The sequence below is a fragment of the Neomonachus schauinslandi genome, chromosome 7 (assembly GCF_002201575.2).
Source record: "Neomonachus schauinslandi chromosome 7, ASM220157v2, whole genome shotgun sequence".
In the NCBI taxonomy this organism is placed as follows: domain Eukaryota; kingdom Metazoa; phylum Chordata; class Mammalia; order Carnivora; family Phocidae; genus Neomonachus; species Neomonachus schauinslandi.
The window spans coordinates 3,350,503-3,365,166 of record NC_058409.1 but is presented as its reverse complement, the minus strand read 5'-3'; the positions used below and the strand labels follow the sequence as shown (position 1 = coordinate 3,365,166).

Genomic DNA, 14,664 nt, shown 5'->3' with positions numbered 1-14,664 from the left:
AGGATAGAATAAAGGGAAGACATAAGAAAGGAAAGAAGAGATGAAGAAATGAAGATCAAGAGGATGCATTTTTATATTGATCTTTTTCCCTTTTTTTTCCTGCACAATTGAACCTACTCTCCAGTTTAATCTTTTGTTGAGAGCATGGCCACATTGTTCACAAAGGCTCCCATTTGATAGTCACATAAAAGAAGCCACTATCAAAACACTTCTCCTGACACTCTTTGTGTACCCTTGAACCTGCCTAGTGCCCTCTTCAGAGCTCCAGTCACATCCTTGTTCCTCAGACTGTAGATGAGCAGATTTAGCATTGGTGTAAGGATTGTGTAGAACACAGAAAATACTTTGTCCTGGGCTGGCCTGTGGTAAGAGTGTGGAAGCATGTAAGTGTACATGGCAGCCCCATAGAATAAGGTCACCACTGTCATGTGAGATGAACAGGTGGCAAATGCTTTCTTCCTCCCCTCCACTGAACTCATGTGGTAGACTGTGGTCAGGATTCGGGCATAGGAAGCGATTACCACAGAGAAAGGAATCAGCAGCATCAGAACACAGCACACATACATTACTGTCTCATAGAGGGCTGTGTCTGCATATGCCAACCACAGGACTGCAGGTGACTCACAGAAGAAATGGTTAACTTCCCAGGAGTTGCAGAAAGGAAAGCTCATGGTGATGGGAGTTAGAAGGAAGCCATCCAAAGAGCCCCCAAACCAGGAACCTGCTATAATCATCCAACAGACCCGTCAGCTCATAAGGACAGGATAGCGAAGGGGGTTGCAGATGGCTACATAGTGATCATAGGCCATGAGGCCCAACAGGAAGAACTCAGCTCCCACGAGGGTGAGGTAGAGGAAATGCTGGGCTGTGCATCCCATAAAGGAGATGTTTCTTTGACCCAGCAGGTAATCAACCAGCATCTTGGGCAAAATGGTAGAGCTGTACATCATATCAATGAAGGAGAGGTGGCTAAGCAGGAAGTACATGGGAGTGTGAAGTCGTGAATCAGTGCGGATCAAGAAAATCATGACCCCATTGGCCATCAATGCAGTGAAAAAGATGGTAGAGATAATGACAAAAAGAAGGCCTGAGATGTCCTTCTTGTTGAACAGTCCTATGAAGGTAAAGTCTGCAGAGGATGTGTTGTACACTTCCATTGATCCCATGATGGTGCTGCTGTGACCTAAAATCTTCCAAATAAAATGACAATATTCTCAGAGAATTAACATAACAACATATGGGTTGATTCAGGCAATGAACTTCTAAAAGTTGGAGGAAAACATTTAAAAATATTTTCTTACAACTTTGGCATAGATATCTAGCAACTAAACTATTCTAGAATGTTTTTTACATAAAATTGATCACCTTGAATCAGTAGTTCTTTACATTGGACAAGATGATGTCAACAGATGCTATTGTACTACAGTGATACATTTAACAACACATAAGGGTGTAAACCTTGTTATTCAGTTAAACATACCCTGGTCTGGTGTGTGTGTACATACTACCTTAGATGTGTTTAAATTGGTATCCTTATTAAATGAATCTTTATTATAATCAACATTACCACCATCTTAAAAACATCTCAGTACTGACAATAAATAGTCTTTCTCTGCCATTTAGGTACAAATGAGTGATCTGCTATATGGGTTGTGAGAATTATGAGTATCCTCTTGTTGTCAGTTCATCTGTGTTGCAGATGAAATTCTATGGGAGAAAATAAAGTGGGAAATGGAAACTGCTCTTGCAAACTCAGAAAAAAAAAGGCAAGTCACTCTTGTAGAATTACTTTTGTTTATTTTTAAGAAAGAAATTTAATTTTAGGATGATGAATTGGCATTAAGATTATGTATTAGCATCAGCATTAGTCAGCTATCAGCATTAACATTAGCAATTAAGATTCAGAGGAAATAGCACAGGGACATACGTGGTAAGCTATAAACCACCTATTATTTTTGGAAATTGAAATTTTTTTTCATAGTGACTAGTAATTAAGAAAAACTGATTGACTGTTTTATGTAATTTCAGGTGATGATACATCTACAGTTGTGAAACATCAACAAAGTTTTTTGAAGTTAAGGATGATTTTTTGTGTGCTTTAACATTAAATATGTCAAGGCAAGATATATTTTACCAATATGTTTTTGAGGTAGATTGACCAAACTAATCTATGTTCCTATAAATATTCTAAAAATATGAGCATTTGAGTCAACTGCACAGAAAACAAAAAGCTAATAAGAATAATTGTGAAGGGATGCCTGGGTAGCTCATTAGGTTAAGCATCTGCCTTTGGCTCAAGTCATGATCCCAGGATCCTGGGATCAAGTCCTGCATTGGGCTCCTTGCTCAGCGGGGAGCCTGCTTCTCCCTCTGCCTGCCGCTCCCCCTGCTTGTGCTCTCTCTCTCTGACAAATAAATAAATAAAATCTTTAAAAAAATGAATAATTGTGAAGAGTTTACTTTGTGACAAGTGCTTCATATCTATTGACTTGTTGAGTTTCACAATAAACCTAAGAATAGAACAACTATAATCCCCTTTCTCACTGATGGCAGAATTATGAATAATGTTCTAATGGTCACATATGCTTTAGTGGCAGAGATGTTTGGACCAGGCAGTCTCAAATCACTGTGTTCTTACCTGTATTCTAAAAAACCTAGACATTTACATTAGTTGTCAAATTAAATGTGCCAACAATGTGAATCTGTTAAATTTTAACTATATGTAATCATTAATGTGACTAATAAAAATGTCATAATTGAAAATACATCATATAAATTATTATAATCATGACTGCTGATTTTTAACAGAATAAACTTTGTTTTTCCTATTTATCTTCTTCTTTTGGTGCTAATTTCAAAATATTTGAGCCAAATTTCATAAATTTCCCTGACACAATGTACCATTTCATTATTTCCAATCTGCCTCATTTTTCTTCTTTCTAATTTTTCTTAATGGAGCCCATTCACATATGTGTCTATAGGGAAAATGTTGTCAAGTTTATGGAATAGCCTAAATATTAGTTGAATTCTGTTTCCACACCTCCCACATTTTGGGTTTAACTCTTATCATGCCCTAAGATCCCAGTAACAGAGAGAAGATTAAGTATTGCTTTCCAAGGTCAAGTATCTATGTCAAGGTCAAGTTCACCATTCACAGGCATTCCAAAATCTTTTATAAAAATATTCTGCCCCTCTAGTTTTTTCTTTCTTTCTTTCTTTCTTTTTTCTATCTCATCCTATCATACTAGCAGTAACAAAGGCAAACTCTAAAGTCTTCTCTAGCTTTCAGCTGGCTGGCCTTACTCTCCTTTTTTGCATATAAAAAGATCTAATTGGCTATTGTGGACATTGCTGCTATAAACATTGGGGAGCATGTATCCCTTTGAATAACTATGTTTGTATCCTTTGGATAAATACCTAGCAGTGCCAAACTATGGAAAGAGCTCACATGTCCATCGATAGATGAATGGATAAATAAGTTGTGTCATATATATATATATGGAATATTACTCAGCCATCAAAAATAAGGAAATCTTGCCATTTGTAACAATGTGGATGGATCTAGAGGGTATTATGCTAAGCGAAATAAATCAGTCAGAGAAAGGCAATACCATATGATTTCACTCATATGTGGAATCTAAGAAACAAAACAGATGAACATTAGGGGGAAGGGAAGGAAAAATAAAATAAGATGAAAATTGAGTGGGAGGCAAACCATAAGAGATCTTAACTCTAGGAAACAAACTGAGGGTTGCTGAGGGATAATTGGGTGATGACATTAAGGAGGGCACTTGATGTATTAAGCACTGGGTGTTATTTGCGACTGATGAATCACTAAATTCTACCTCTGAAGCTAAAACAACAACAACAACACAAGTTCTAATTGGTCAGAGAACAAGCCCCATTTGGTTAAATTTATCATCTGCTATCTTACTATGAGGAGGCATAATGAGAAGGACCTGTATTTGTTGAATTTCTGCTGAGCACAGATTGTATTGCTTTGTTATGGTTAGAATTATTATGTAACTTCATACAGAAATTTGTTTCTGAAATGATGTAGCAGACATAGAGTAAAGCAAAATTTAGATTCAGATGAAGCGAGTTCTTTTCCTGACATTAATGAATTCTGTTACCTTGGATTCTCAAACTTTGAGCCTCAGTTTCCATTTATATTAAATTTAGATAATATAACATACAGGGTTGCTCTATGGATCAATGAGAAATTCTTAGGTGATATATTTTATAAAATGAAAAGCAAAATGCCAATGTTTTACCCACATATGTTAGTTATCATTATGTATGTTATCAAAACTATTGATAAGTATGTGAGAATCTCGAATTTCTTTGTAAGCAATATACATATTCAACTAAAATCCATGAATTTGAATTGTAAAATACTCTTGAACTTCAGTTCAATGGACTCTGGCAATCTTAGCAAAACTACTTCAGCAGTTAAATTCTATATTTTTTTCCTCTAATTGTCTCTTCATTTGAAGGAAATGGCCCTTAGAATAAATTCTCAGAAATACATACATCACATTTAAGCCTGAAGAGAATCCAAACATCTATGAGAAGCATATACATGCTTGGACTGAAAATTATGAGAACACAAGAAAAAAAATATCAAATAAAATTGGCTTGACTTTATTGGATGAAATTCATTTCAAAACTTACTTAAGGGCGCCTGGGTGGCTCAGTTGGTTAAGCGACTGCCTTCGGCTCAGGTCATGATCCTGGAGTCCCGGGATCGGGTCCCGCATCGGGCTCCCTGCTCGGCGGGGAGTCTGCTTCTCCCTCTGACTCTCCTCCCTCCCATGCTCTCTGTCTCTCATTCTCTCTCTCTCAAATAAATAAATAAAATCTTTAAAAAAAAAAAAAAAAACTTACTTAAATTACTATTTGTTACACTATATCACAAATTGAAAAAAAACAAACAATGCATTTATTCCATCCTGACATTTACAAATATTCTCTCTTATTTTGTAAGGGATACACATTTGGTTGAGTGGGGATATTTGAAGTTACTTCTCCCACCTAACTTGAAGTTAGGATATGATTTGTGCTCAGGCCTGGGATGATCACTAAGCCCATCTTTTGAATCAAGTTCCACTAGAATCTTTCTGCCAAATGAAAGAGCATACTCCATGTTTTTTCAGTGCAACAGCCCCATTGCTAGGAAGCTCTGTGCTCACCTGGATTAAAAAGTGCCTCACGGAACCTCCTTCTTCCCTCTAGATCTGCTCAAACACAGCTTCTTTCCTTTTTAGCTCCCAGCCTCTCATAATGTGAATATGGTTAGGCTTTCTTCATGCTTCTCTGTGTCAAGCCATGTTTCCTGATTCTTGTATGCATTCATGAAGACCTTGCCAAAATGCTCAAGTTCCAGGTAATAACTTGAGATGATCTTTGGCAATGTCATTTTAAAATGCAACATCTCATTTTCAGGTGAAATTTATTCAGTACAGAATACACTAGAAATACTACTTTTCTCTGTTCTTATATATTTATATATTTATCACACTTTTGGCACATTATGTGTAATTAAAAGTCTTCTGTTGAATTTTTACATAAGAGTTTCTCAAGCCAGGACAATTCATAGTTGTGCAGTTTTGAAACTAAATACAAAACCTTAACATTTATTCCTAAATCTCTGTATTCCTAAATTTGGCATAGTATCTCAAAAAGTTGTAATCATTAATAATAAAATCAAATTGAAATAAGAATCATAGAATTATTAGACAATGAAATGTCAATGTAATTAGACAATTTCACCAAGTGTCTATTGCTTTTTAGAACATCACTCCAAGGAGTTACTTACAACCACATTCCTTTGTCAAACATATACCCCTTCTGTCAGAATCCCTAAAGAGATCACATACCTGGATAAGCACAACTACAGAGACCCACTGTTTCATTTTTTAAAAAATTTTATTATGTTATGTTAGTCACCATACAATACATCATTGGTTTTTGATGTGTTGATCTACGATCCATTGTTTTCATATAACACCCAGTGCTCCATGCAGTACGAGACCCACTGTTTCTGATCGAAGTTTATTCTATGGTATGGTGGGCATTAAAAAAAAAAAATGCCTGTAAACCACTTCCAGAGTGGAATTGAAGAATACAGCCATTTGTACAACCTTTAAGAACATTATGGAAATGTGATATATAAAATGTTTGCATCACTGACAACAAGGCCAGAGCTCTGGGCTTGAAGTCGGAAGGCCTATGTGTCATTAAGGCATGCACCTCCACTTCCCAAACTTCAGTATCCTCTTCTGTAAAAAGAGGGCAAGGATACGAAGGCAATCATGACAGTGGTGGTGGTGGGGAACCCCAGCAGGGAAATAAGAAGGCTTGTGTAATTGGTGCCCTATAAACTGAGACTAAGTGCAAGTTTTTCATTTAACCTCTCTGTGTCTTTAAAGTAGTATTGTCCCTATCCTATCTAATTCACAAGGTCAATTTCTGCTTAAATCATTAGAAAAAGAAAAAAAAAAGAGAGAAGGAAAGATTTTGCTAAGATCATGTACACACAGACAAGGTATTTTATAGAAAAGAAGATTCTTTGCACTATTCTACTCAATAGCACCATTACAACTGGATATTTGCCATGCACACTCTAGGTAAATTCCAGAAATAATTAAACAGGCCATCTTCTTCTCAATGTAGTTGGGGTGGGGGACGTGGAGGAGTCATTACCTCACCAAGCTCGCACATGAGATTTGCAGTCCATGAGTTGTAGACAATCCTGCCTCCATTTCCTTATATTTAACTTGCATAATCTTATTTATATCATATAAAGAGAGTTGATTCATTCAGACCTCTATGGAATACTGAGGAAGCTCAGTAATTTCCTTATTCACCAAATATTTAAAGTCTCCTTTGAAGAGCCAGGCTAGGTGCTCATCAGGATTTGATCTGTCACCTGTGATCTTCCTGAACAATTTTATTGACCTGGGTTTTCATTAAGGTAATAGGAAATGAGGAATACACAGAGTTGGTCTAGATGATCTAGAATCCTAAATGATTCACTGAATTGCTTAAATTTGATCAAGAATTTTGCATTGTTTAGAAAAACTTCCAACTATTAAATCCAATAATTTAATTTACAGAAAGCTTCAAATGATTTATTCATTTGCCCAATATCTTCCCATGTTTAACTTCATCACCCCACATTCCTCAATGCTTTTCTCAACCGTGCAATCTGAATGCTATGTATTAAAAGTAGCTTTCTATACACATTTCTTCGTATGCATAAATTAAGAAGGTAATGCACATCATCAATATAAAAAAATCACCCTATGCCTAATTTTATCCTAAACATAGGTCCGACTAAAGAAGATCGCCCCTGTCACTTACCAGATAGCCATTCAGAGTAGGGTGCATTGTTCAAAGGTACAGATGGTCATATAAAATTTAGTAAACAACAACAACAACAGTAACGACAACAATAACAACAACTCACCAGGAAACTGTAAGAATTTATGTAGTTAAGGGGTGCCTGGGTGGCTCAGTCGTTAAGTGTCTGCCTTCGGCTCAGGTCATGATCCCAGGGTCCTGGGATCGAGCCCCGCATTGGGCTCCCTGCTTGGCAGGGAGTCTGCTTCTCCCTCTCCCACTCCCCCTGCTTGTGTTCCCTCTCTCGCCATGTCTCATTCTGTCAAATAAATAAATAAAATCTTAAAAAAAAAAGAATTTATGTAGTGAAGAAAGGAATGAGGAGTGAACAAAGACTTCAGAAAATAGAAGGTGATCTGTTACTAGAAGAGAAATGATTAAGATTAGTGGATTTAATTTATCTTCTAGTTTATGCTGACAAAGAAAAACACAAAGTTATTCACAGTCATGGGTAACCACAATGGGAAAACTTTCAAGATCTGGTCAATCTGTACGTCCAGGTGTCCTCTGCATGAAAATCCAGCACACAGAGGGTTTTTTTTTTGTTTGTTTGTTTGCTTGTTTGTTTTTAATTTGGATTTATGAACTTGAATTTCCTGAACTATAGACTAGAAGTATCCTTAGCAACTGATGATGGAATTAGCACAAAGAGAGATGTGCAGCAATTTATTAAGAACTATTTTGCAATATAACTCTGCAGAAGGAAGTATCATTAAAAAAAAGTCATCCTAAAATCCCTGAAACATTTTAAATTGCAAGGAAAAATCATACAAATTTTCCAGCCTTCTACAAAAGTGTGTTAATTCTTGCTTCCTATCTTTACAAGAAAATATCTAGAAACCAAAGAGAGACAACTGTGAAACACTAAGAAGGCAGAAAGAAAGCTTCAGACCATTAAAGGATGCTGAATCCTCTCTGGGTGTTCTCTGTTTGGATTCCTGGGTGCCAAGGGGAGCACCCAGGGTGAGAAGAGGCAAGAGCTTAAATAGTTTTGTGAGAAGGCCATGAAATGAAGTGCTCTTGGAAAGAGCAGGTCTCTTCCCTGTGGATTGCAGTGGACACTAAGAGACAGATTTGTCACAGCTAATTAGAAGTGTTTCATGGGGTGGAAGAGAGTGAGCCCTAGAGTCATATGGGCTTTGAGAAAACTGTTTCCATCACTGGGCTCACAAAGGCAAGTCCCTGATTTTCTGAGCATTTCATCAGAAATTTCCTCCAGCAGCTTTTCCTCCTAGAGAAATGTGTGGACTAATGTGAAAAGACATAAAAAGATGAAAAATAGCCCAATTCATGTTATTTATTTTAGCATTTTATTGATAGTCTAATAATTATTATATCTGTGTATTAAGGCAATACATGCACTGAGGAAAATAAGAAAATGTTTAAAAATCTAGAAGCTCCCCCCAAAAATTTATAAGCTCCCTTAATATCCAGAGATAGTTGATAAAAACATATCATATAGAACGTCATCATGACAAAATTGCATTTCCACTGTGTGTATGGACACATAATAAGTATTATATATATATATATATACACACACACATATATAACATTTACATACAAACACATATATGCATAGGTATATGTATGCATTTCATATAATTTGGTAATTTACATTGTTCACAAACTACTTCATAAGAAGTATCTCTGATGTGAAATATTCTTCCAAAGGTAGTGTTCAATGTTCACAGGGTATTCTACATGGATATGCTCCATTATATTTAACCAATGCTTTATTTTTGATACATATATTGCTTTAATTGTGGCAGTAATAAATTATGCAATGATAAATATCCTTATACTTAATTTTGAGTGTGGATTTTTGAGTGTTTTTTCTCACATTTTCTTCATTCAGAATTATTTAGTCAGTTTGTTTAAATATATTTAAAGTTTTGATTTCATTTTTTAAATTGTATCTTATTTTATTGTGTTATGTTAGTCACCATACAGTACATCATTAGTTTTTGATGTAGTGTTCAATTATTCATTGTGCATAATACCCAGTGCTCCATGCAATATGTGCCCTTCTTAATACCCACTGGGCTAACCCGTCCCACCACTCTCCTCCCTCTAAAACCCTCAGATTGTTTCTCAGAGTCCATAGTCTCTCATGGTTCATCTCCCCCTCCAATTTCCCCCCACCCTTCATATTTCCCTTCCTTCCCCTAATGTCCTCCATGCTATTCCTTATGTTCCACAAAAAAGTGAAACCATAGGATAATTGACTTTCTCTGCTTGACTTATTTCACTTAGCATAATCTCCTCCAGTCCCATCCATGTGGATGTAAAAGTTGGGTATTCATCCTTTCTGATGGCTGAGTAATATTCCATTGTATATATGAACCACATCTTTATCCATTCATCTGTTGTAGGGCATCTCGGCTCTTTCCACAGTTTGGCTATTGTGGACATTGCTGCTATGAACATTGGGGTGCATATGGACCTTCTTTTCACTACATCTGTGTCTTTGGGGTAAATACCCAGGAGTGCAATTGCTGGGTAACAGGGAAGCTCTATTTTTAAATTTGTGAAGAACCTCCACACTGTTTTCCAAAGTGGCTGTACCAACTTGCATTCCCACCAACAGTGTAAGAGGGTTCCCCTTTCTCCACAACCTCTCCAACATTTGTTGTTTCTTTCCCTGTCCATTTTTGCCATTCTAACTGGTGTAGGGTGGTATCTCAATGTGGTTTTGATTTGAATTTCCCTGATGGCTAATGATGATGAACATTTTTCAAGTGTCTGTTAACCACTTGTATGTCTTCTTTGCAGAAGGGTCTGTTCATGTCTTCTGCCCATTTTTTTTTACTTGATTATTTGTTTTTTGGGTGTTGAGTTTGAGAAGTTCTTTATAGATCAGCCCTTTATCTGTAGTGTCATTTGCAAATATCTTCTTCCATTCTGTGGGTTGCCTCTTTGTTTGTTGACTGTTTCCTTTGCTATGCAGAAGATTTTTATCTTGATGAAGTCACAAAAGTTCATTTTTGCTTTTCTTTCACTTGCCTTGGAGATGTATCTTGAAAGAAGTTGCTGTGGCTGATGTCAAAGAGGTTATTGTCTATGTTCTCCTCTAGGATTTTGATGGATTCCAATCTCGCACTGAGGTCTTTCATCCATTTTGAGTTTATCGTTGTGTTTGGAGTTAGAGAATGGTTGAGTTTCATTCTTCTGTATATAGCTGTCCAATTTTCACAGCACAATTTATTGAAGAGACTGTCTTTTTTCTATTGGATATTTTTTCCTGTTTTGTGGAAGATTACTTGACCATAGAGTTGAAGGCCCATATCCTGGCTCTCTATTCTGTTCTGTTGGTCTATGTCCATTTTTGTGTCAGTACCATGCTATCTTGGTGATCGCGGCTTTGTAATATAGCTTGAAATCAGGCAACGTGATGCCCCCAGCTTTGTTTTTCTTTTTCAATATTTCTTTTTTAAGTTGCATTTTACATCATCAGTTTACTTTCCTACTGGTTGCTAGTTCCTATTTCCCGGACATCCTCACAATGGTCTCTAAAGAGAAGTAAATAGGAACACACGTTTACATTTCTGGTAATATTGACCCTAGATGACTGAATTTAATTATTATTTAAAAAAATTAGTGAGGTTGAAACTTCTTGAATGTGTTAATATTTATTATCTTAAAAATTATCTCCAATATTATTTCTTTTATTTATTAGAAGTGTTATTTTAGGGCGCCTGGGTGGCTCAGTTGGTTAAGCGACTGCCTTCGGCTCAGGTCATGATCCTGGAGTCCCAGGATCGAGTCCCGCATCAGGCTCCCTGCTCGGCGGGGGGTCTGCTTCTCCCTCTGACCCTCTTCCCTCTCGTGCTCTCTGTCTCTCATTCTCTCTCTCAAATAAATAAATAAAATCTTTAAAAAAAAAAAGAAGTGTTATTTAAAAAACTTATTTAACCTCTTTGCATATTAAGTATGACTATGTGTCTGCCAATATGTTTCAAATACTGTTTGTATTTTCTTATTTTTTTTTCTATTTTTTCGTTATTGTTCATGGATTTTTTGTTAAATAATATTTTTTTAAGTTATGAAGTAAAAATCATCAACATTACTTCTGTAGTTTCTTCTACTAATTCTATGATTAGAAAATGTCTAAATAGCTTCAAACTTGAGAAATATTTTTTAACTTTTATTAGTTTTCTTGTCTGTGTTTGTTTTTTACACTTAATTCTTTGAAGTCCGGAATTTTGTGATATGATTTTGAAGGAGAGATTTACTGTATTCTCTCTGAATAACTATGTATTTATCCTAAAACCAATTATTGAAAAAACTATTCCTTTATGTGATGAGTTTCAATATCAGTTTTCTTTTTTCATATACTACATTTTTACATTTTTCATGGACTAACTTTTCTAACTCTTCAAACTGTACCTCACCATTTGGATTATTTTAAGATGTTAGTTGTTCTCTGTACTATATGTGTTAAATATAATGGTCTTTTTCTTCCTTTTTCAATTTTATGATTATTTGACCATTTATTTAAGAAAGGAAAACAACTCTAGAACTTCATTGTTATGTTTCAAAACAACAACAAAAACCTTTTATCTTTTTAAAAATTTTTAAAAGATTATTTATTTCAATAAAAATAAATAAATCTTTAATAAAAGATATTTATTTATAAAAATTATCTTTAGTAAAATAAATAAAAAAATAAAAAGATAAATAAAATAAAATAAAAATATAATTTTTATCTTATTTAAATAAAAATAAATTTATTTAAATAAAAATAAAAAATAAAAATTTTATTTATTTATTTGACAGAGAAAGAGAGAGAGCAGAAGCAGGTAGAGTGGCAGGCAGAGGGAGAGGGAGGAGCAGGTTACCAGCTGAACAGGGAGTCTGATGTGGGGCTCGATCCCAGGACCCTGGGATCATGACTTGAGCCAAAGGCAGATGCTTAACCGACTGAGCCACCCATGTGCCCCAACAAAACCTTTTATAGTTCTTATTGGAGTAACACTAGACTTACCATTCATTTGAAGAGTATGGATATCTTTATAAAGTTTCTTCTCTCAACTAGAAGTGTACTAGACTCTGCTTTAGTTGGGTATTCAGTTACCTTCCTTTGTGAAGAGTTAAATTTGTATGTGGTATGTGGATATTTGTGTGTTTGTTTGTGTGCATGCTATGTATATTTTTCCATATTTTACATTATATTAATTCTGTATATTTCTCATTAAATTCACTCATAAGTAGCTCATTTGCTATTGTTTTTGTAATTTTTGATATTTGCCAATGTTTATTTCTGGGAAAGTGAGGGACTTCTGGTTTTTAAATATTAATGTATATTTTTAAGATTTATTTATTTATTTTGAGAAAGAGAGTAAGAGTGTGTGTGAGTGGGGGAGGGGCAGAGGGAGAGAGAGAATCTCAAGCAGACTCCCCATTGGGCATGGAGCCCAACGTGGGGCTCCATCTAACAACCCTGAGATCATGACCTGAGCTGACACCAAGAGTTGGATGCTTAGCTGGCTGTGCCACTCAGGTGCCCTAAATATTAATGTATTTTTAAATTTTGCTCTCCTACATATAACATCTAATTAGTAAACAGTTTTGTAGAGGGTCACATTGTGTTTACTTTGCACAGTCATCAAATGCAAAAAATAAAGATTTGAGAGAGGGAGGGAGAGGAACAGAGGGAGAGGAAAAGAGAACCCTAATCAGTCTCCATGCTCAGCACAGAGCCTGCTGCAAGGCTTGATCTCACCACCCGAGATCATGACCTGAGCCAAAATCAACAGTTGCACACTTAACCAACTGAATGTCCCAGGTGCCCTTTCTTGTCTTTATTTTTAATTTATTAATAATGGGTATATTACTTTACCATTATACCTGGATCTTTTCTTAGTTTAAGGCAAGTATAGTGTATCATGGTAAGGAATTATACTTCCACATTTTTTTTTTTTGTAATCCTCCAAAATTTTTCTATCAGCAGTGATTTCTGAATTTAACCTCTTGGAGGCCATCTCTTTTTTTTTTTCTAAAGAGTTTTTATTCAGATTCCACTAGTTAACATACAGTATAATATTAGGTTCAGGTGTACAATATAGTGATTCCACACCTCCATACATCACCCTGTGACCATAAAAGTGCTCTCCTTAATCCCCATCACAAACTTAACCCACCCACCCACCCACCTCCGCTCTGGTAACCATGAGATTTATATCTATAGTTAAGAGTCTGTTTCTTGGTTTGCCTCTCTCTTTCTCCTTTTTTTGTTTTGTTTCTTAAATTCCACATAGGAGTGAAATTATATGGTATTTTTATTTCTCTAACTGACTTATTTCGCTTAGCATAATGCTCTCTAGCTCCATCCACATCTTTGCATATGGCAAGATTTCACTCCTTTTTTAAGGCTGAATAATAGTCCATTGTATGTCTATACACCACATCTTCTTTATCCATGCATCAGTCAATGGACACTTGGGCTATTTCCATAATTTGGCTATTGTGTATGTATCCCTTTGAATTAGTATTTTTGTATTTTGGAAGTAAATAGTAGTATGATTGTTGGATCATAGGGTAGTTCTATTTTTAACTTCTTGAGAAAACTCTATACTGTTTTCCAGAATGGTGAGAACAGTTTGCATTCCCACCAACAGTGCAAGAAGGTTCCCCTTTCTCCACATCCTCTCTAACACCTGTTTTTGTGTTCTCGATTTTAGCCATTCTGACCAGTGTGAAATGATATCTCATTATAGTTCTGATTTGTATTTCCTTGATGATGAGTGATTCTGAGCATCTTTTCATGTGTTTGTTGGTCAACTGGATGTCCTCTTTGGAAAAATGTCTATTCATGTCTTCTGCCCATTTTTAATTGGATTATTCATTTTTTGGTTTTTGAATTTTATAATTTCTTTATATATTTTGGATACTAACCCTTTTTTCAGATGTGTCATTTGCAAATATCTTCTTCCATTCATAGGTTGCCTTTTAGTTTTGTTGATTGTTTCCTTTGCTGTACAGAAGCTTTTTATTTTGATGAGGTCCCAATAGTTTATTTTTGCTTTTGTTTCTCTTGCCTCAGGAGACATACCTAGAATGTTGCTAAGGCTGATGTCAAAGAGGTTACTGCCTGTGTTCTCCTCTAAGCGTTTTATGGTTTCAGGTCTCACATTTAGGTCTTTAATTCAGTTTGTGTGTGTGTGTGTGTGTGTGTGTGTGTGTGTGTGTGTATGGTGAAAGAAAGTGGTCCAAGTTCATTCTTCTGCATGTTGCTCTCCAGTTTTCCCAACACCATTT

General features: G+C 35.7%; 1 protein-coding gene across 1 annotated transcript; it reads right to left on the bottom strand.

Annotated features, from left to right (window-relative positions):
- Positions 1–200: 200 nt before the first annotated feature.
- LOC110581171 (olfactory receptor 2T1-like) lies at positions 201–1,284 on the bottom strand. Its single transcript, XM_021690929.1, is given in 1 exon segment — positions 201–1,284. A coding segment is annotated over 1 exon segment (966 nt). The 5' UTR covers positions 1,167–1,284.
- Between the last annotated feature and the right edge of the window lie 13,380 nt (positions 1,285–14,664).